Source organism: Leptodactylus fuscus, chromosome 1 (assembly GCF_031893055.1).
Source record: "Leptodactylus fuscus isolate aLepFus1 chromosome 1, aLepFus1.hap2, whole genome shotgun sequence".
Lineage (NCBI taxonomy): Eukaryota > Metazoa > Chordata > Amphibia > Anura > Leptodactylidae > Leptodactylus > Leptodactylus fuscus.
The window spans coordinates 51,038,991-51,062,412 of NC_134265.1; the positions used below are offsets into that span (position 1 = coordinate 51,038,991).

General features: G+C 41.6%; 1 protein-coding gene across 2 annotated transcripts in view; it reads left to right on the forward strand.

The window, feature by feature from the left end:
• The window catches only part of AP3B1 (adaptor related protein complex 3 subunit beta 1), a 175,825-nt gene that overhangs the window by 73,610 nt on the left and 78,793 nt on the right, over window positions 1–23,422 (forward strand). For both annotated transcript variants that reach the window (XM_075270075.1, XM_075270064.1), the window contains exons 8-14: window positions 5,478–5,630; window positions 7,494–7,591; window positions 8,577–8,631; window positions 8,721–8,792; window positions 9,675–9,737; window positions 13,348–13,480; window positions 18,913–19,022. In XM_075270075.1, the coding sequence (XP_075126176.1) occupies window positions 5,478–5,630; window positions 7,494–7,591; window positions 8,577–8,631; window positions 8,721–8,792; window positions 9,675–9,737; window positions 13,348–13,480; window positions 18,913–19,022 (684 nt within the window). The remainder of the gene's footprint in view (window positions 1–5,477; window positions 5,631–7,493; window positions 7,592–8,576; window positions 8,632–8,720; window positions 8,793–9,674; window positions 9,738–13,347; window positions 13,481–18,912; window positions 19,023–23,422) is intronic.

Genomic DNA, 23,422 nt, shown 5'->3' on the forward strand with positions numbered 1-23,422 from the left:
GGGGAGGTATACTGGGACTCCAGCACTCTGCCTGTCACCTTCTCACAACCTGAACCAATGCAAACTGAAGAGCTGTGTTATGTAAGCAAGTAATATAGATAATCTGACCATTATGAAGCATCAGGACCATTAATTGGTATATTCGGTACCAATTGTAGTGACATTATTTTGGTCCTCAGCTGTGTCACATGACCAGCCATAAATCTCCCTATGTGACATAATGGGACAAATTTGACAATACCAGGGATAGTGTGTGCACTTCATTTATGATGTCTGGGACCGTTGAGGCCTGTTATCGTTGTGACGCCATGTGACCTCACAGGCCTCAGCAGTCCCTGAAGATAGGCAGAAGACGGCAGAAAATCACGCTGGCGCTCAGGAGAGGTGAGTAACACTGTTTTTTATGTTTGATCACCTGCCATGGGCCTCCGATTATTATACACAGGGGTCTGAAAAAACCCATAAAATCACATTGGTTATCTTGTTTTTTTGTTTCTGTATATTGTGAGCCCCTTATAGGGATCACAATGTACATTTTTTTCTCACCTATTAGTATGTCTTTTGTAGAATGGGAGGAAATCCACACACACACGGGGAGAACATACAAACTCCTTGCAGATGTTGTTCTTGGCGGGAGGTTATCTTGTTTTATCTTTGGTTTGGTTATTTTTCAATTAATCGCCCAGCCCTACATAAACCAAATTTGTACAAAAACACGCACCTTTCTCATGTCTTCTACGCCTGGCGGGAAGCCGTGTCAGAATAGGACCAATATGCGCCTGCCGCGACATCCAACAGTTGCGGCTTCCTGCTCCGGAGTAGACCCAAATAAATGGGCCTAGTCCAGAGGGTGCTGTCGTGAGGCGGACACTGCTGCAGAATCCGCTTGAAGAAAGGGCAGCTCGCTTCTTTTTTCCATGAGCGGAAACATGCCGCTCACGGAAAAAAGAACGCTAGTGGTCTACATAGACCTCTATTGTGAGGGGGCGGATTTTGAGGTGGATTCAGGTGGAGACTGATTTATTTCCAGGTCACTGATCTCAGCTGTGATGTTTCCCTCCCTGTGAGCAGGTCAGTCAGAAAACGAAACATCACAGCAGAGTAAAAACCTCAGCTGTGGAAGTGATTAATTAGTGCGGGTTCACACCTGCGCCCGGTCTCCGTTTTGCAGGTTTCCTTCTTTTGCCCGAGAAATTGGACAGGAGACGGAAACCGGCAGTCAGTTTTCAAACCAGACATGCAGGACTTTGTGTCCGTTTAAAAAAACAAACAAAAAAAACAAAAAAAAACAAGCCTTCGCTGCGGAGAGGCAGAAGACGTTCACGAACGTACACTTTGCAAACCCATTCAAGTGAATGGGTTTGAAAAGTGACTGCCAGTTTCCGTCTCCTGTCCAGTTTCTCGGGCAGAAGACTGAAATCCACAAAGTGGACACTGGGCGCAGGTGTGAACCCGCCCTTACCTGTGATTTGATTGCAGGTGTGAGTGGAGGATGGAGGGGTACACAGTCAGAGCAGGAAGATGGATCATGGGAAATCCACTGCATGTAAGTAACAGCAAAACAAGGAGCAGCAAGTAAAATAAAGCCAAGCAAAGTGTACACAAGCTATAAATGTGTTTGCAGTTAATTTTTGGAAACTGGATAACTACTTTAAAGTCTCCTAACTTGACCCTGTTATTAACTACTAGCCATAAAGCATCTGATAGACTTCCTTTGGCTGAGGCCCCACGTTGTGGAAATGCAGCTTTTTTTGTTGCGGTTTTTTTAGCCAAAGCCAAGAATTGCTATAAAAATAATGGGAACTCTATAAAAAGTTCTTATACTCCTCCCTTCTGCTCAATTCACTCCTGACTTTGGCTCAAAAAAACCACAACAAAATCTGCAACAAAAAAAAAAGCTGCATTTCCGCAATGTGGGGCTTCCGCCTTTGTCTTCCCTGTGCAGCATGCAGAAAATTCATGGCATACGCTGATGTCCATCTTGAACTTTTGTCCCACCACTTTTTTTTATGTTCAGCCAAAACGCCGTATTTTTTCAATGTAGTTACCCTAGGAAACTGGTCTAAGTACAATGATAAATCTGCCCCTATATTTAATAGGATTTGCTAGTTGGTGAGCCTATAAGTGATAGTGCGCTGGTGGCGAGCAGCCTCTTTATGCATTTAATTGTAGCAATTTCTGCATTGGTTATTGCCATTCGGTCCACTTTAAGGGGAAGTGATGGAGAATGTTTGGATTGCGGCTTATTTGTTGCCCTGTGAACCGGCGGAGACACAAGGAAGACATTATATGGCATTAGACTTGCTGATAAACAAGATATATCAATTATGGCCCTATCTTTCTGAAGCATCTAAACTCTGTTAGAATAAGCTTGTGTTTTATTTGTGATTATTAATGAAATACTTAATTTGCATACTGCCAATGAAGACAGCGGCTCGTGACCCATAACACTGACAGAGCGCGGTAAGCAGAAGCGTGATGTGTTTCATTAGAGTAATTGCATTACAAGTCGTCGCTGGTGGGTTTCTTAATGGAATTTTTCTACTTTTAAAATAAGGATCAGAGGAACAAATCGGCTCAGGCTGCGCTCTCCCGCTTATTTCCATCACCGCAGCGCCAGGCTGTACAGACGTGGAAGTTTTTAATGTTCATTTGCAATAATTTGATAACCTTGGGTAAAATTTGGTTTAGTTACTGTAGTTTTGTGCAATCTGCAAGTCTCGGATGTCATCATTCAGCCCTGACTGGGCCTGGATTCTTGGTAAATCCAATGAAATTATCAAAAGCTGCTTTGTTTTGCTAAATATTCTGTGCATCTGTGTTGGGGTATGTTTACACTGCCATTAGTAATGTCTGTTACTCTCATCTGTCATAGGATGAGATCAATGAACATAAGTATAGCATGCAGTTGGAGCTGTCTACATATGGTGTCCCTGTGAGTTCTCTTAAAAGGAAAAAAAAGGGTCCATATCTGTAAAATTAATTCTTGTGACAAATGAGAGTAATGGATATTCACAATGGTAGTGTGAATGCCCCCTTAGTACTGTTGCCTTGCAGTTTTGGCTTCAAATCCAATCATTGACAATATTAAGGAGTTTGTATTTTCCGTACCATTTGCCTGGGTTTCCTCCAGGTACTCCGGTTTCCTTGCACACGCCTAGGGGTAAGTTCACAAGGGATATTTTGGTCAGAATTTTGAGGCCGTATCCGCCTCAAAATCCTGACCAAAAAGATGGCTCCCATTGAAATCAATGGGAGCCGGTCAGTTCTTTTTCCGGGAGCAGTTTGTTCCGGCTCCTGGAAAAAAAAAGAAGGGATATGCTCATTCTTTCAGGTGGATTCGCCTCACCACATCTGCCTGAAGACACTCCCTCCGACTAGGCCCATTCATTTGGGCCTAATCCGGAGCAGAGTGCACGACTGGATTCCGGTGCAGTACCGGCATCCAGTCGCAGCTACCTGTATTTTGGACTGCCGCCTCAGGTTCCGGTCCAAAAAACCTCATGTGAACTTACCCTATGACATTCTGGTATTTGATGATGTCTGTAAGTCACTGCGGAATATGATGGCGCTATGTAAGTAAGAGAAATAATGAGATTGCATTCAGAAGGTTCAATTAAAAATTCACTGGAAACAACCATATGCATTCTTCATGCAGTTGTTTGGGTTTTTTCTAAATACATTTCCCCAGTGAAAAAAAAAAAGTAAATTTCGCAACTGTACCCAGCAGCACTGTCTGAATATACTTAAGTTTAAAGAATTATTCACAATTAAAAAAAATAAAAAAAAAGTCTAGTTTCTTCCAGATATTGCACTACAACTCTTTATAGGTTATACTGTATGCTGGATTGCAACTTATTTACATTCACTTTAATGGAGCTGAGCTGCAGGACCAGACACAACCCCTGGACAGGTGTGGAATATTTGTTGTTCTAATCCTATCCTAACTCCGTTCGCTTGACTTTTGGGAATTTAGATAATGGCAAGTAAGGACCCATTCACACAGCGGAGTCTACCATTGATCTTGTGTTGGATTCAGCCTCAAAATCAGCTGCAGGTTGTGCCCTGATTCGGCCTTCCATTGAACGCCTGCCTCAAATACCTCTTGTTTTCTGACATCTGAATGGACCCTTACAGTGTCATTTAGCCTCTCAGGCTGTTTCCACTCATTGTGGGCATTAAAGGGATATTCTGGAATTTTACATTATATGGGCATAAACATCTGATCAATGGGGGTTCGATATCCACCATCACCACTGATTGAAGGATCTGTGGTGCTTGGGCAGGTGCTGTGGCGGCTTCTTTCTAAGGGCCGGTTCACTTTAGCGTTCGGCATCCGTTCCAAAGGAGTCCGCATGAGGACCCCCCCAAAACGGAATACCAACGCTAATGCAAGTTTACATGTTCATGAACATAGAAATAGTTCACAATCTACTTTCCTGTCCACATGATTTGTGCGGGCAGTGCGCGGCAAGCACACAGATCCCATTATTGTCTATGGGGTCCGTGTGTTTAACTGCACAACGCTTGCATTAGTGTTGGTATTCCGTTCGGAGGGGGGGGTCCTCATGCGGACTCCATCCTGACGGAAGCTGAACGCTAATGTGAACTGGCCCTAACTGACGCCATCAATCCCTTCATTCTTCTCCAGCTCTGTCCCATTCAAGAGAATGAGCCTGAGCTGCTATACCAGGCACAGCCACTACACTGTGGGCAGTGCTGTGTGTGTTATACAATGAAGAGGCACCTTTTGTAATATACTTTGTATAATATAATATGCTTAGCCTATCTAACTTTGTTTTAATAGAAAACAGGCTGTAAAATTCTCTCTACTAACTCTCTAACTGGGCTCTTACAAGGGAAAATCCGTATACATTTGTATTTCCAGTATATAGAGTTGTAGCATTTGCCAAAGGAGTCAAATGGTTATATCTCTGGTTTTACACCACCTACAAAATGGATCTGATATCATATAAAAGCTGATATTGAAGTACTGACTATAGAATAACATGAGATATCGCTAGTTATAAACACAGTCTGGAATTTGAGCTTTATATGCAGCAGTTCATGTGACCTATACAATCACATTCCTGACTGTATTTTGCACTAGATTTCTCTGTTGGACATGGTCTCCCTGGTTCTGCTTACGGTAGATAGAGCATTGCTAATGGAAACTTTACAGCCTGTTTTCTTTTAAAAGAAAGGTAGATAGGTTAATAAAGAATGTTACAAAAATGTTCACCAAACACATAATCCTTCCCCCTCCCCAAGACAATAGCAATGCGGTAGAAAGTTACATATATTTTATGCCAAAATTATTGTTGTCCACCAAAAAGTTTGTGGTCTACTCTGACAAAGTAATGATGGAGAAGACCATAAATGCTGCATCTCTTGGATTGACATTCTCCTGCCCTGTGCTGTGCGATTTTCTTCTTGTCCATCACTGATGACTTACTATAACTGATGACCTCTTACAGGATGAAACAGAAGATGCCGCTGCAAACAACTTCTACGAATCCGATGAAGAAAATGAGAAGCCAGTGGACCAGAAGAAGCCGTACACCATGGATCCCGACCACAGGCTGCTATTAAGAAATACCAAACCTTTACTTCAGAGCAGAAATGCTGCGGTAAGATTGTGTAGTGAGCGTCTGGTTATCGCTTACAACTTCTAGTAATTGTTACTTTTAAAGGGATCCTATCATTAAAATCACATTTTTTCTCAATCATACGTAGGAATAGCCTTAAAGGGGTTGTCCCACGTCGCATACTTACCCGTCTTCGTTCCTCTAAAATCTTCTGTCTTCCGGCTTTGTCTCGTCATTGATGGGCGGGGTCACATATGCAAAGCCAAGCAGCGAGATGCCGCCGGCCCTGCGTGCGCACTCATACACCAGTCTACCATTCACAATGCGAATACAGACCCGACACACTGCGGGTCTGTATTAGCATTGTGAAGGCTAGACTGGTGTATGAGCTTGCACACAGGGCTGGCGGCATCTCGCCGCTTGGCTTTGCATATGTGACCCCGGAGCGGAGCGGAACAGCATCGCTTCTGCCGTTGCTGTCTTCATGCAGGGCAGAAGCATAGCGATGTGCCTGTGCCGGCGTCTAACAGTCCCCAGCATCCGCCTATTACAGCGGATGCCGGGGAGTTAGATGCCGGCACAGGTGAAGCCAGCAACATCGCTATGCTTCTGCCCTTTTCTTGTGGCTGTGGGCATGCGCAGTCTGCTGTGCCCGGGGCCTAGAAGATTGAACCCAGCTCCGGAAGAAGTGCAGAGAGGCCTTTCCTGGAGAAGATGGAGGCGACACTGGAGATTTGTCTCACAGCATTGGGGACGCCCCTAGTGCTGTTTGAGCGCTGGGGACCGCCCCCAGTGCTGCAAGAGAACTCATTTGCATACAGACGAGAACCAGGATTTCTACCAAACGGCGGCACGGAGAAGATTTCTAAAGGTAGGAAAAGATTAGCCCTTCTTAAGGCTATACTGACATGTGATCGAGAAAAAAATGTGATTTTAATGATAGAATCACTTTAAAGATATCTGAATTGGGGTATGTTCACATGGCGAAATCTGGTGCTGATTTTACGTTGAATTCATTTGGTTAAAAAAAAAAAAAATCCTACTCAATCTTTGTGTGAGACATTCAGCTGATCGACCCAATTCATCTAGGGCTGATCAACAAACGAAAACCATGGTGGAAAGCCAAAATCTCTGCTTTGGGTCTCCACTTTGCAGAGCCAGAGTATGAACAGGAATCTTAGCAAAAAAAAACCTCACTTTCTCTTTTTTTTTTTTTTTTTTTTTTTTTTTCATTTTTTTTTACTTCATCTGTTGATCCTCTTGAATATTTTTCAATACCTTGACAGCTGGGTGTTCCTATCAGTATGGGTGTGTCTAAATAGTCTAGCACTGTGGAATTACAGAGGGACAACACAAAGTAGAGTTGTAATAAAAGATGTTCCAGAATTAATTCATGGGGAATATAAGTAATAACGGAAACCGACATATAATAAGAAGCAACAGGTTCTTTAGAAGAACAATCCTAAAAAAATTAAACTAACAGTGCAGGACCAGAAGGGGAGCAAGTTCTGTTTTTGGCCTCCTATCTCACTGGGGAAATCCAGCATATCCATCCTTATTTCTCCATACAGCATGTATCCGGCTGCCCCCATTATATGCTCAGGCAGGTTCCGCTTGCATTTATGTTATCTGTTAGGCCGGCCAGACTGGTTCCAGATAACAATAGATTATATTCTACTTGACTATTCTCCTGCGAATTGCTATCCTCTTCTCATACAGGACTTGTGTAAGATTTCCTGACTGAGGTTCTGGTTGGGATCAGCTTGAGTTACTGAAATAATCAGAGTATTTTGGAAAAGTCTCATAAATTATATGGGATAAATTACATAGGATGATGCTGAAGAATAGACATTGTATATTTCTATTATGTCTCATCATTCAGATGTTATTAAACTATTTTAACAGGTGGTTATGGCAGTAGCACAGCTGTACTGGCACTTGGCGCCCAGGTCTGAAACCATTACTATTGCCAAATCCCTGGTCCGTCTACTTCGCAGTTACAGGTATGGTGACAGGTTTGCTTTATTTATTTCATTGCATTTTTTCACCTTTCTCCTCTATGTAAAGGGAAAACTGGTAGTGGACACTTGGACACTAAGCCACCCAGAGGTACTTATGGACCAGGGGCTTGCTGTCCCAAATTTCCCTGTTATAAAGCCATCCAAGCCTGCACTGAAAATTAAAAAAACAAGCAAAAAAAAACCCCCAAATCCTTTATTTTCTCCTTTTGGATGTACTTTGTGCTGGCACAGGTCTACAGTGAAGCCAGAGGAGTACACCTCGGTTTCAGTGCGCATGTGTCGGACCTTTGGCGTATGCGCAGTGAAGCTGTGGTGTATGTTCTCAGATTCACTGAAGAACTTCACTGGTACTAGGAGCAGCAGAGATGAGTCCAAAAAGACTCTTTAGGCAAGTAAAAGGCCAATTCTTTGGGGCTTAATCAGCGCCATTCTACCATGGGGGGCTGGAAGTGGGGTGGGGGAGGTGTCTTTAGGGTCAAATGATTAAGAAGAATCTGAGATATCCAACTTAAATTCGTCATCAATAAGTAATGACTGGAAAACTTCACCCCCTTTACGACGTAGAACTGGATGGTGCATGAAGTTTGGCTTTATTCGTGCATGGCTTCTTAGGTTTGACAGTTGGACAGTATAGTCTAGAATTAGTCACGTGTAGTCATGTATGTTACTGTCATGATTAGAGATGAGCGAGTACTGTTCGGATCAGCCGTTCCGAACAGCACGCTCCATAGAAATGAATGGATGCACCTGGTACTTCCGCTTTGACGTCGGCCGGCCGCTTAACCCCCCGCGTGCCGGCTACGTCCATTCATTTCTATGCGAGCGTGCTGTTCGGAACAGCTGATCCGAACAGTACACGCTCATCTCTAGTCATGATGTTTGCAAATGGAATAGATGTTATTTTTGCTTCTGGACTTTATAATGTCCTCTCCTTCATCTGATTCTGTTTACTCTTTGTTTTTTAAAGGGAGGTACAATACATTGTTCTTCAGAACATCGCGACAATGTCCATACAGAGGAAGGTAATGCATATCTGAGTAGAGTGGCAAGAGGTAATATCTGAAGTTGACCCCGTCTATTTATGCATTACTTGTATATGTTTATTTTTTAGGGTTTGTTTGAGCCATTCTTAAAGAGCTTCTATGTTCGCTCAACTGACCCGACTACCATCAAAACCCTAAAGGTAAGAACAAGCTCTTTCGTAATCCAGATACTACATGAGCTAAATGCACTTTCTTTAAAAATGGTTCCCTAAGAAGTTAAAGCACATCCTTCAAAAAACAAGACCAAATAAATGAGGAAGGGACAAAAGATGTCTTAATGTGCCTAAATTACGCACCAACTGTATTTATCTGAGACGTAATTTCAACCTATGCAAAAAAAAAAAAATTATACTGAATGAAATGAAAATAAATTTTTTCCAAATTTTTTTTTATTGGTGGCTATTGAACACAGATCTCCCCTCATACCTGGCAAGTCTATGGTTACCAAGCTCTTCAGCCAAAAGGTTTGGGGGGAGGGGGAATATGTATAATGTGTTATATACCTGGTGCAGGTTCGAAGGATGACATGCATGTACAGATTTTTGGATTCATGTGTCGCGCACCTTTCACTCAGGCCCTTCAAGAGACATTACACAGTGGCTCACTATTGTCATTACTATTGTGGTTACAACCTGGCTGACACAAATGTGGCACATCTTGGTGCTTCTATTTTAAACAAACAAACAAACAAAAAAAATCAACTTTCTAGACACAGGAGCGGTTTTTAAGAAAAATCGGGAATGGCTTAAAAGTGCCAAAATTTTGCTGGAAATTTCTGTCTCGAAGTGATTCAACTCAAAAGTGGTAGAAACTTAGAGTACGCAGACTAAAGATACATCTGCTTTATTATCCAGCATCAGTCACTGTGATAAAACTGGCGTTTTTTCAGACTGCCTGGCTAACTTTACACTGTGTTCCTATTAGTAAGTCCAGACCAATTAGTATATTTTTGTCTGGATTCCTCAGCAATTCAATTTTTATGTCTAACAAGCTAATATGTTGTTCCATTTTGTTCTTTGCAGCTGGAAATAATGACGAACCTAGCCAATGAAGCAAACGTCTCCACTTTACTCCGCGAATTCCAGGTCTGTATATGTTTTATCACATCACTATTGTAGTCGTGCTGCACCAGGCCACATGTGGACAGCAGTAACAAGTAGCCCCTAATACTTCACCTATACAGAAAACTGCCAAGTATTCCCTACCATAAGGAGGTCGATCTGACACAAGGTAGACCTAGTTATATTAGGGGATTTAGAACACCCTGTACGGCAAAGCCACACACTGCGAAAATGCTGCTGAATGTTCCTAGGAGATTCGAGCAGCGTTTCTCAAAAAACTCACCATAGCATCCACTCTCTGTTGTCCTGGTCCTTCAGAGAGCCAGAACAATGGACAGACAGGGTGTTAAAATAGCGGTTACATACAGAACATACTGGATCCATTGACTTTAATGATGTCAGTTGCGTATCTGTTGGTCCGATGGTGGCGGACAAAGAAGTTCTGCATGTGCTTTTTCGTCTGCCAAATTCAGGCGAACATCACAATGGAGTCCGACACAAATGTGCACATAGCCTTAGGCTGAGGCCACACTTTTTTGTTGTGCGTTTTGATGCATTTTTGGGCCAAAGTCAGGAGTGTATGTAGCGGAAGGGAGGAATATGCACGCCCCCTTTTGTTTCCTATTCCTTGTTAATCTCCTTTTGGCTTGGTTAAAAAAAAATACAAATTCAGCAAAATCTGCAACGATAAACTCTTCTATTCTGCAATATGTCACCTCTGCCTGAAATGTTTTTTGCTGTGCCCCTCCTTTCTGCAGCAGCCCTGAGGCTAATTTGTGTGTCTTAAAGAAGACCTGTCAGTTCTGCTGAATTTTTTATAGGGAATTCCTAAATGTCCAATGAAATTTTAAAGCATCTTTTAGTAGATCTCAGCATTGTGTCATTCCTCTTCTATTCTTCCTGGAAATATACTTGACTCAGACCTTTCCTTCACCCCTCCATATTGAATCACTCGCATGCTCATGTCACCTCCACCTCAAAAATATCTCCAGAATACGCCCTTTCCTTACCAGAGATACGCTAAAGACACGCTATTGTCGCTACCGTTGGGGCGCGGTACGGGTGGTAGGTGCTTTATATGATAACTATGGTCTCAGGGTTGGTTGTTTACCTTCTATGTATATAATTTTTACATATGTCTCTGTTGTGCATTCTTACCTATGGGATATTTCTATCTGCTTTGGAACTGCCACACTTGCAACAACACGTGAACCCTTAGTATTTGACTGTGATATACACACTTTTTTCACCCTAGACCTATCTACTATTTATTACCACACACCACCCGCCTCTTGGTGAAGCATTTACCCCGTTGTCTATGTGTAATTTATGTTTTCATATTTATTATCACTTAATAAAAATTGTCATTTTATTGTGTTGCTTCTGTCCCTTCTTGGACATAGTCATACTTAGTTTATTTTTGAAGCAGTTGCTTTTTTGTGTGCCTTGTGTTGCAAAATTTTTGTGTTCCTATTCATTATAGAATAAAATATAAAGTTATCACACTCATCCACAAGGCTCTCCATAATGCTGCACCTCCATACATTTCCTCCCTCATCTCTGTCTACCGCCCAACCCGTGCTCTCCGCTCACTCAATGACCTAACACTTACATCCTCTATTATCAGAACTTTCCACGCTCGTATACAAGACTTCTCCCGAGCTGCACCACTTCTGTGGAATGCTCTATCCCGGACAATCAGATTAACTCCCAATTTCTACAGCTTCAAGCGCAAACTAAAGACACATCTTTTCAGACAGGCCTATCACAATTTCTAATGTAAACCCTTCCATACCGTAATTAGAATACTCAAAATTTTAACCTTCCTCTGTTCCAGCTCCCACATTACCCCACATGATATGATGCCTTATCAGGCTAACTTTATATGTCCAAGCACCATCCACTTGTTAAAGGACACAACTAATGACGGCTCATAAAGTTTTATGTTTGTGTAATGACCGGAACCTCTATTACAACATTGTCTGACCATTGTATAAGCAATGCCGCCCCTGCTACCTCTTGTGTCACCCCCTCTACCGCATAGATTGTAAGCTCTTGCGAGCAGGGCCCTCAGTCCCATTGTGGGAAATGACTTTCTTTGTAATGTATCTTTCTGTCTGTATTTGAACCCTACAAATTGTACAGCGCTGCGGAATATGTTGGCGCTATATAAATAAAATTTATAATTATTATTATTATATAGAGATAACTTGAGTACTGGATATTTACATAACTCTGTCTATATGTTGTATGCCTAATCTCTGACTGTAAAATGGCCTGCCCCATGAGTAAAGGAAATGCGAACATACAATACCAGGAGGAACAACAGAGGAATATCGCAGTACTAAGAACAGATTATCTACAATTATTATTATATAGTGAATTCAAGTACTTACTAATCATACATGTTAGGAGAGATGATGGGTCCTCTTTAGTTTGTATGTTCTCCCTGTGTTTGCGTGGATTTCCTCCCATTCTACAAAGACATACTGATAGGAAAAAAAAAAAGTACATTGTGATCCCTATATGGGGCTCACAATCTACATTAAAAAAACAAAACAAAAAAAACAACAAAAAACAATATAATTTGAAGCATTCACTTTCATAAGTTTCAATGTGAACACTTTTTTTTTTTCTGGTTGTCCCTGAGCAAAGAAAAAAAAAATCAGTTGTCATATTCGCTGTGTGTGATGCTGATGTGTCCTCGTCTGGTCATTTCATTAGTTATGCTGGCCATAGGTCTTATAGGAAGGACTAATATGTAGCTGTATTCTCCTGCTGTGTCCTGTGGGCATTTCATGGGCAATGGACAGAATCCATTGTCTGTATAAGGGCACACTAGTGAAATATTAAGGTATTTCACATGACCATGGGCACATTTAGCAAATGATCTGTTGCCTCTCAATGGACACCTTGCGCTCTCTGTATTTTTTCTTGAATAAGACCCCTCTGAGACTTGGAATTGGGTTGTTATAATGTTCCTTATTGGATTATTTCAGCCGTTTGTTCTTACAATGGCCTATTAGGAGACTGGTAAGTGACACACCGGTCACTGCACTATAAATAATATATATTGTGTGTGTGTATATATAATAATATATATATATATATATATATATATATATATATATATATATATATATATATATACACACTAATAATAAAAGAATGTTGGTCCTCACCGGTGTACATCTGGGACAGACAGATTGTACAGTTGGCATATATGGGGCATGAGGTTTTTTTTTTTTTTTTTTAATGAGACCTCTGCTTGTTCACGGCCACCTCCACTATAATAAACTGCGTATTCTTAGGTTTTTTTTTCCCCTTTAGGTTTTGCATTGTCCCCTGGCAATGTTGTTGTAAAATTAAACCCTATTCATATTCTGTTTAGTTATGTCGGCCTCGGCATAGGACGGGAAAAGTAAATCTTTCAGCAGCCGGGGGGTCCCCAGAGATGAAAATGGTGCCGTGGATTCTCACACTCCAGCTCTGTGAAATGAAATTGTAGAAAAGGGAATGAATAGGGCAGATTGATACTTCATTACGATGTGAATTCACTTGTCACTGAGCTGCCCAAGTCTGTAATGCAATTGTAAAGTCCTCTTGTAACGTGCATAAATCTGTTTATTTTTAGACCTACGTAAAAAGCCAGGACAAGCAGTTTGCCGCAGCCACAATTCAAGCAATAGGAAGATGTGCCACCAATATATCCGCGGTGACTGACACGTGTCTTAATGGCCTTGTGTACCTATTGTCAAACAGGGATGGTAAGATAATCCATCTTTTCCGGCATTTGCATGACAACTTCCAATTGCTTTCTCTGCATTATCTTTTTTTTCTTTGCACATTTCAAAGTTTGCTGCCCTAGTTTTAGAAGGAAGGAACGTCTGCTGTCTATTGGCGCTTCGTAGTATATGGTCTGATTTTCAGGCTGTAAGGCTATGTTCACATTGGCAAAATGCTCATCAAGTATTTTGGCTGTGGAAGCCATGTCAGAATAGGGCAGGATGTTTCTCTTCTTAGCACGCGGTGTCTGTCGCTGTGGAGGGCAGAATTGAGGAGTTGACGCTGAATCTGGTGCATTCTCTGCCATAGAAGGCTTTTTTTTGGAGCAGAATTTTAAGCTGTTTTATTGAGACAAAACCAATCGTGACCACAAAAGGAATGCAAAATATATAGGAAGCTCTTATACTCCTCCCCTCCGCTTAACCCACTCAGAAAACATCAGCAAAATCTGCAACTGCAGCTTTTCTGCAACATGGAGCCGTAGTCTGACGCTAGGTTCACACTAGCGCCCAGAGTCCGTTCTGAGCTTTCCGTCTTCTGCATGCAGAATATGGAAAGCTGTAAGATGGGTCCGGCCGTGTGCGTCGGTGAGCGTTTTATGCTCTCCGCCGCGAAACCGTTTTTTTAAAACCGGACACAGAGTACTGCATGTCCGACTCTGCATGTACTGCATGTCTGGTTTCGCAGCGGAGAGCATAAAACGCTCACCGGTACTCACGGTCGGACATCTTTCAAACCCATTCAAATGAATGGGTGAGAGAGTCCTGCAGGTTTCCGTCTTCTGCTCAGTTTTGTGTAGGAAACGGAAACCTGCATTAATGGAGACCGCAGATGTGAACGAGCCCTGAGGCTGAGGATCCACATTGCGGAAACACAGCTTTTTTTTTTTTTTGCAGATTTTGCTTCAGTTTGTAGAGCCAAAACCAGGAATTTCAACAAAGGGATTGTGAAATATATCGGAAGCTCTTCTACTTCTCCCTTCTGCCCAATCCTCTCCTGGCTTTGGATCAAAAAAACTACAACGAAATCTGCAACAAAAAAAAAGCTGTTTCCCCACAACGTGGGGCCTCAGCCTAAAGGGGGTTTTCTGGGACATAAAAATTGACAGTTCATCAATGGAAGATACATGGGAATCCAACACCAGGTAACCCTGTGGATCAGTTATGTGAAGGGGCAGTGAGCACCGCTACTACTTCACAGGCTATGTGACATCATGGCAGGTGATTGGGCTGAGCTGTGGTACTAAGTACAGCTGCTGTAATGGGTACGAGGGTAGTCTGAAAAGTTTCCAACCTCCACATGTAGATGGCAACACTCGTCAACTAAAGATAGGGAATGTGTTCGCGCATGCGTTGGAATGTACTCAAAAAATTTCAGCCATTTTGCACCAGCGGTTTTTTCTTTGACAGTCGTTGTAGTGAGTCGATGTCAGTGATTTTATCCATTTTGAAAATGGATAAAATCGAATATCGAGTTGTCATTGGATTTGTTTTTGAAAGGCAATACGCCTTCGCAAATTAAAGACGAGTTGGGCGCTGTGTACAGGGACTCTGCACCATCATGTACCACCGTCAAATTTTGGGCAGCTGAATTTAAACGTGACCGTACCAGCTTGGTTGACGATGAACGTTCGGGACAGCCAAAAACTGCAACCACGAACGAAAACATTGCTCAGGTTCACCAGGTGCACCATTTGGTGAACTTGAGCAATGTTTTGGGCCGTCCCGAACGTTCATCGTCAACCAAGCTGGTACGGCCACGTTTAAATTCAGCTGCCCAAAATTTGACGGTGGTACATGATGGTGCAGAGTCCCCGTACACAGCGTCCAACTCGCCTTTAATTTGCGAAGGTGTATTGCCTTTCAAAAACAAATATCTAATGACAGTTCGATATTCGATTTTATCCATTTTCACAAAATCACTTGCATTGACTCACTACAACGACTGTCAAAGGAAAAACACTGGTGCAAAATGGCTGAAATTTCTGTGAGTACATTCCAACGCATGCGCGAACACATTCCCCAACTTTGGTTGACGAGTGTTGCCATCTACATGTGGAGGTCAGAAACTTTTCAGACTACCCTTGTATACATTTTCAGGAGGTGTAACAGTGGAACGGCAAAAATAGAGTTCTAAGCAAACATACTGCCATGGTCGTTGTGTGTTTTTTTTTTTTTGGAGATTGTGAGCCCTACATAGAGCTCACAATGTACATTTTTCCCTGTCTTTTTGGAATATGGGATGGAAATCCATGCAAACATGGGGAGAACATACAAACTCCTTGCAGATTTTTTTTTGCCTTTAGTGGGATTTGAACACCAGGACTCCAGCGCTGCAAGGCTGCAATGCTAACCACTGAGCCACCATGTGGCCCCGTGGTGGTTATAACTATGGCCCTTCTCAGACTTGCATTGGGAACTTTGTTTGTAATGCCTAGACTCCAACTTATAATGGGGTCAGACCGGTTTCCAAACAGTCTGATGACAGGGTAAACAACAGGAAATGTTATCATCAAAATCTCTTAGTAGTGCAGCCTAAGGCTTTTGGCCTAAAAGTCCATGTTATCTTATCTCAGCATCAATGTAAGCTATTGAGAAAAACCTGTCACACAGTGTGAATTATGCCATGTATTCTAGTTAGTTTTGGTTATTCCCCTCTACGTATTTTCTGTATTCTCTTTGTATTCTTGGTACTGTAAATGTGAAGTTCCTGTCACATTATCGCGGTTACAGTACATTAATGCTGCCCACATAATGCGCCTCTGTCCTGCCGGATTAATCCGTGCAATTTAGTTGTCAAGTGACACGTGCAAATTATCCGTCCAGTATTTGTCACCGTCAGCTGCTTCATTCCTAAAATTCCTTATTTTTGTCACTCCCCTTTAAGGACGAGTGTTCCTTGTGGGGTAAAGTACATTATAATTTACAGGACCAGATAATCTTCTGTTTGGATTGTCATTATTTGGTCAATGGGGCAAAACCTCATTAACAATTATCTACCTGCATAATGTTTGCCTAAAGCTGCCTGTAGGGGGCATTGACGGTAGGGAAATCACATTTAGTTCCAATGGCATTGAATCCTGCAGATAAGAAGAAACTGTTATTTGTTGCAGAATTGCTTGTGTGATTGTAGATTATATCATTATTATACAGGTTTCTGCAGTTTACGGAGATGGATTAGACAGAGTTATGTATCTGAAGTAATGGTGAGAGGGCTGGTACAGTGTCATAGGGATTATAGCTACAGGATATATATAATATATATATATATATATATATATATATATATATAAAACGTGTGTGTATATATATTTATATGTACAATTTTTTTGCAGAAAGCTTTGTGTATGTGACGATGTTTGTAGCATTAATATAATATTTCTTACATCTAAGCAGGAGCATTGCTTATGCTTCACAGGCCACTGACGTCACATTCATTTGAACCTCACAGTGGCTCAGTCCCATTCAAGTGGATATGACTCAATTGCAGTTTCAGTCACAGCCCCTATATTACTGCACAGTGCTTGGCATTCACTAAAGAGACCTCAGTGCTCACCTGAACACTATAGTCTCCTTAAACAGCTGATCGGTGGAGGGACCAGGTGTTGGACCTTCACTGATCTGATATTCTAAGGATAGGGCATCAATATTAAAATTCTGGAACACCCCTTTCATTTTAGTGGAGTGGTAACCTATAATTCATACTGTAAGTGTTGAGACTTGCTTTCCTCTGGTTAATAGTGTTTGTTTTTATAAATTTTCACAATGCTTACCAAGCTCTGTTCATCCTGGTCCTCCTAGTTCATGGTCGTATCTAATCTTCTGCACTCATTTTCAATGGCTTTTTCAAGATGTTCCAAATGAAGGCCTATTCTAGGCCATCAATATTAGATGGGTAGGGGCCAATTTTAGGCTTATTATTATTATTATTATTATTATTATTATTATTATTATTATTATTATGTCTTATTAATTTTATTTATATAGCACCAAAAAATTCTCCAGCACTTTACAATTTGAAGGGGTCAAATTGCTAAATAATAGATGCACTCTCCTTATTGTTTACCCGGAAAAGAGCCGTCCACTTTGAGACGGTGGTGCTTGGTATTGCAGCTCCGCCCCACTCAAGTGCATTCACTTACAGTCACTTTTCTCACCACATGACTCATGCGGACACCGTGCTGAAAACACACGGACCCCATTATAGTCTATAGGGTCCGTGTGCTTTCATTGCTATCTGCTTTTTAATGCGTTCGGTATTTTGTTCAGGGGATCCCCAAGCAGACTCCCCGAATAGAATACTGAATACAGATGTGAACCAGGCTTTAGGCTTACGCATATATTTAGTGAAGTCCATGCAGGATATTACAGTCTCATTTTGCATCTGATCTCTACTTACCACCATTCAGTAGGGATCTTCATTATTTACTTTCAGCTGATAATATCTCATGTGATGGACACACTGGTGTTTGGACTCCTGTACATGGACCTGAAGATCTAGACCCAAATATTTGGGATTAAAACCTGGCAGGGAAACCTGAACTCCTTGCACCTTTGTGATCTATGATGTTAGGAGCCCTGCAACTTTGCTGTTCCTTAGTGTATATCGTATAGGACACCAGAATCTCGGGGATACAGCAGCACACTATATTGCTTTGAATCCAGGTCTTCTGACCACATTTGGGCCAGGAAATCCCGTCGCTATGTTAGCCACATTTTCTATCTTCTTTTTCTCCATGTGCACTTATTGTTATAGTTGTCTGAGCAGGGTTTTTGTGTGTCCATCACATAACATTGTCGCACTTTTCACAACATTTGCAGAAACTGTGCTACCTCTTTAAATCCAATCTCATGAAATGATTTTCTAGAATTTGCCCTGGTTTTACATGAGACAAACCCACACTTGTGGATGAATATTCTGGCTTTATGGGCCCCTCCAGCAGGTGACAGTAGAATACCATGTATATACATCTCAGGAATCTGTTCACATTGTGCTTTGCTTTTCTAATCTATTCATAAAAGAGCGTGATGTATGAAGAAGATGGATGATTCTTCACTGGCGTGACCTCTGTATGGTTGTCGCTAAATGTGATTACCATGTAACATGTTTTCTGAATAACATGGTGGTGCTGTGGATGTAGAATATAGGTAAAGCACATATACATTGAATTAGAAGACTGAATTCCATTTACAGATATGAATTTTAGTTGATCAAATTTAGAAATCGGTTGCCTCAGTATTCTGTATTATTTAATAGATTTAGAATTTATATTTCATTTTTTTTATTTTATTAAACAATAATTTTTCCATTTCGGTCACCTATTTGATGCAAAGATGCTTTTATCTGTAGCGTTCTCTTTATTATTGGCCTGGCTTTGTGTATTAACTCTTTTGTTTCCCTTCCTCCGTTTTAGATGTTGTGGTCGCGGAAAGCGTGGTGGTCATTAAAAATCTTCTACAAACTCAGCCGAGTCAGCATAGCGAGATCATTAAACATATGGCGAAGCTCCTGGACAAAATCACCGTAAGTGCTGCATTCTGTGCTATAGTCATCCATCCGGACTGCAGTGTGTCGGCCCAAGTCAGCGGGGGGCGATTTGGTATAGTTGTGTCCTATTGTCCATTCACGTGGTTCAGGATATGAAATATTTGGTTAATTGGAAATTAACCTATTTAGGAGAAAATGACTCCCGTTACATTCGAGGGACTTCATTTATTTGGTGCATTGTGAGATTTTAGAAGGGGATCCAGGTTGCTTATCCTGGATGAAGGATCTCAATGTTTGTATAAGCCGATAGTGCCGGGCAGCAGAGAAAGGAGAAATTGGGTGTACTAGAAGGTGCGGACATGAGTTCATTTACGTAAAGTAAAATATTTATTCATAATGAAAGATTCATCAGAAACAGAAGTGAAATTTCTACTTCTATTAAAGTGTCCTATAAGACACTGCGATTATAACCATGACAAATACGGCATGAAAACATTAAGGGACTCCAAGCTTAGAAAGTGTTGTGGCCTAGATAATGTCTGCTGTGCAGGCGCTCATCATCAACACCCCCAAGGGTTAGTTGTTTTTCCAATTTGCTTGTATTTTTGGCTTATGGGAGGATACCGGAGTACCTGGGGGAAACCACACAAGGATACAGAGAACATACAGACTCCATGCAGGATCCCAGCGCTGCAAGGCAACAGTGCTAACCACTGAGCCACCATGCTGCCCTAGGGACATAGCGAGCAGACTGTCTATCAGCTTGAGTTCATCTGTAAGTGAAAAATGAATGTAGTTTTACAGTTGTATAAATAAAGAACCCCTATTTTAGTGCGGAGATCTCTCATCAGCGGACAGTGACAGTAGTGGCATTTATCACCAGCAGGAGATCAGCCATGCCATGCAAATAGGCCCATTGGATTATTGCGCAGCGCAGTTGTTATATGTGGCCCTATCCATATCTCCTCCTCCAGCACATAACTAACCCAGCAGATGGGGTTCTGTACTTACTACTTATATTTTCCACATCTGGTATAGTTTATTAGTTTATCACATTGGATCATACTTTGTTATACACTTGTCTGACTTGGTTGTCTTAGGTTAGTCCATTGTTGGCACAGTGTGGCACATTTTAGCTATCTATTAAGCCACCCCTTCTGTTTTAGCCATACCCCATATTGCCTGCAAAGTGCCAGAATTATCTAAACCTCTTTTAAGCCTACAGCATTGGACGTTCTGCTTGATTCCACTATTATATTGCTCTGTCCATGTGAATTACACCTAATACCCTGCACAACTCCAGCTTATTCTAGGTAACCTCATCTACTTTTCAAGAATTTTTTGCATTTTTTTGTTTTGGTTTTCTTGTGGTACGCTTTCTGCAAAAATACTGCAGGTTTCCAGTTATACAGCGTTCACTGTCACGTTGCCATTCTTGCTAATTTTTGCAACTGCCAATTACTGAGAAAAAAAAGTTGTTTTTTGTTTGTTTGTTTTTTGCCCTTCTCCACAATTTTGCAAGGTTACCAAAAAGCTTATATGTTAGAGAATTTGGACTCAGTAAAGAAAGGTCCCTACTTGGAACAACCCATGTATGAGCCAGAGCTGAGATACTAGTGACTGGGCACAGCTCCCCCCTGTGGTAACAACTGAACTCCCCACGTTTTAAACCCCAGGCCTGTTTTCAGAAGTGGTTATTATTGGTTAGACAATTCCTTTAAGTCCTTCCCATGTGGGATAACCCCCCACTCTCTCCATCTACCATGTGCCATTTATAACACTGGCGTGGTTTATTTAACAGAGGGGCCTACAGACCCCCTACTTCTAACTCTGCACCTCTTGTACTTCCATTCTTATGATCCATTCATGCTGCCTGCTGTTGTTGTGCTAAGGGTTGGCAGGTTCTGTCTTGAGTGACACTTTCTTATCTTATTAACTTTCTGTGACTTTATCTTAACAATGATTGTATTGCCATGTATTGTGGTGATACACACATGCACACTTGGTCTTTGTATGATATTCCATGTTCACTTTGTTATGCTAGGGTCGCACTAGTGTCAATCGGAGGACCAGAATAACAAACAGATGGACTGCTAAACCTGCAGACATAAACGAATCCCAACGCACCCCATTGACTGTAATGGGGTCAGCTGGGTGTCTGTTTTTAAACTGAAAGTGTCGGACAAAAAAGTTGTGCTGCAAGTCTGACGTTTCTAACAGTCTCAGTTTAAAAGAACAGACACCTGACAGATCCCATTATAGTCATTGGGGTCCACTGGATACTGTTGGTGTTTGTGTCCATTGTTGTCCTCTGAGGGGCAAGAACAACGGACATGTGCGCAGATGTGAGCAAATAGTCAAATTACTTAACGTTGTGTGACTGATCTGTCTCCAGTTTCTAGATCAACTGTAAGCCAATAGTCAACTAAAACTTGCATTAATAATGGACAAGCATAGGATATGAATCTTGTTCACTTGTGTCAAAAATATAAAATTGAAATTCTATCGTAAAACACAGACGCCTTTAGCTAATATTTCAGAAGCCCGTGAATGATGCCCATTTAGCACCATCTTGTATTAATTTATTCTTGTTAGAAAGTAACAAGATATGTAGAAAGCACATTATAGACATCATAGGTGTGTGGGATAAGGGGGGCTTTTTTGGTCCAGGGGTGCCATTTTAGCACTGTGGAGACCATAGCTATAGAGGAGAACCTGTAGAGTTTATCCCTGACATTGCACAAACCAGAATGAGGTAGATGGTAATGGACCAACTGTTCTATGTATTAAGTGAATCTGTCACACGCAATGTCCTGTTAAAGGGCAAGAGTTGTTGAGCAGATTGAGTGCTGACTGTAAGAGCACAAATTGTATACAATACCTACTTATAATGTACAGTACAGACCAAAAGTTTGGAGTCACCTTCTCATTCAAAGAGTTTTCTGTATTTTCATGACTATGAAAAATGTAGATTCACACTGAAGGCATCAAAACTGTGAAGTAACATGTGGAATTATATACTTAACAAAAAAGTGTGAAACAACTGAAAATATGTCTTATATTCTCGGTTCTTCAAAGTAGCCACCTTTAGCTTTGATTCCTGCTTTGCACACTTTAGGCATTCTCTTGATGAGCTTCAGGAGGTAGTCACCGGAAATGGTTTTCACTTCACAGGTGTGCCCTGTCAGGTTTAATAAGTGGGATTTCTTGCCTTATAAATGGAGTTGGGACCATCAGTTGTGTTGTGCAGAAGTCAGGTGGATACACAGCTGATAGTCCTACTGAATAGACCATTAGAATTTGTATTATGGCAAGAAAAAAAGCAGCTAAGTAAAGAAAAACCAGTGGCCATCATTACTTTAAGAAATGAAGGTCAGTCAGGCCGAAAAATTTGAAAAACTTTGAAAGTGTCCCCAAGTGCAGTTGCAAAAACCATCAAGCGCTACAAAGAAACTGGCTCACATGAGGTCTGCCCCAGGAAAGGAAGACCAAGAGTCACCTCTGCTGCGGAGGAGAAGTTCATCCGAGTCACCAGCCTCAGAAATCGCAGGTTAACAGCAGCTCAGATTAGAGACCAGGTCAATGCCACACAGAGTTCTAGCAGCAGACACATCTCTACAACAACTGATAAGAGGAGACTTTGTGCAGCCGCAGGCCTTCATGGTAAAATAGCTGCTAGAAAACCATTGCTAAGGACAGGCAACAAGCAGGAGAGACTTGTTTGGGCTAAAGAACACAAGGAATGGACATTAGACCAGTGGAAATCTGTGCTTTGGTCTGATGAGTCCAAATTTGAGATCTTTGGTTCCAACCACCGTGTTTTTGTGCGACGCAGAAAAGGTGAATGAATGGACTCTACATGCCTGGTTCCCACCGTGAAGCATGGAAGAGGAGGTGTGATGGTGTGGGGGTGCCAAGCTGGTAACACTGTCGGGGATTTATTCAAAATTGAAGGCATACTGAACCAGCATGGCTACCACAACATCTTGCAGCAGCATGCTATTCTATCCGGTTTGCGTTTAGTTGGACCATCATTTATTTTTCAACAGGACAATGACCCCAAACACACCATCAGGCTGTGTAAGGGCTATCTGACCAAGAAGGAGAGTGATGGGGTGCTATGCCAGATGACCTGGCCTCCACAGTCACCAGACCTGAACCCAATCGAGACAGTTTGGGGTGAGCTGGATCGCAGAGTGAAGGCAAAAGGGCCAATAAGCAGGAATCAAAGCAAAAGGCGACTACTTTGAAGAACCTAAAATATAAGACAGATTTCAGTTGTTTCACACTTTTTTGTTAAGTATATAATTCCACATGTGATAATTCATAGTTTTGATGCCTTCAGTGTGAATCTACAATTTTAATAGTCATGAAAATACAGAAAACTCTTTGAATGAGAAGGTGCGTCCAAACTTTTGGTCTGTACTGTATATCCA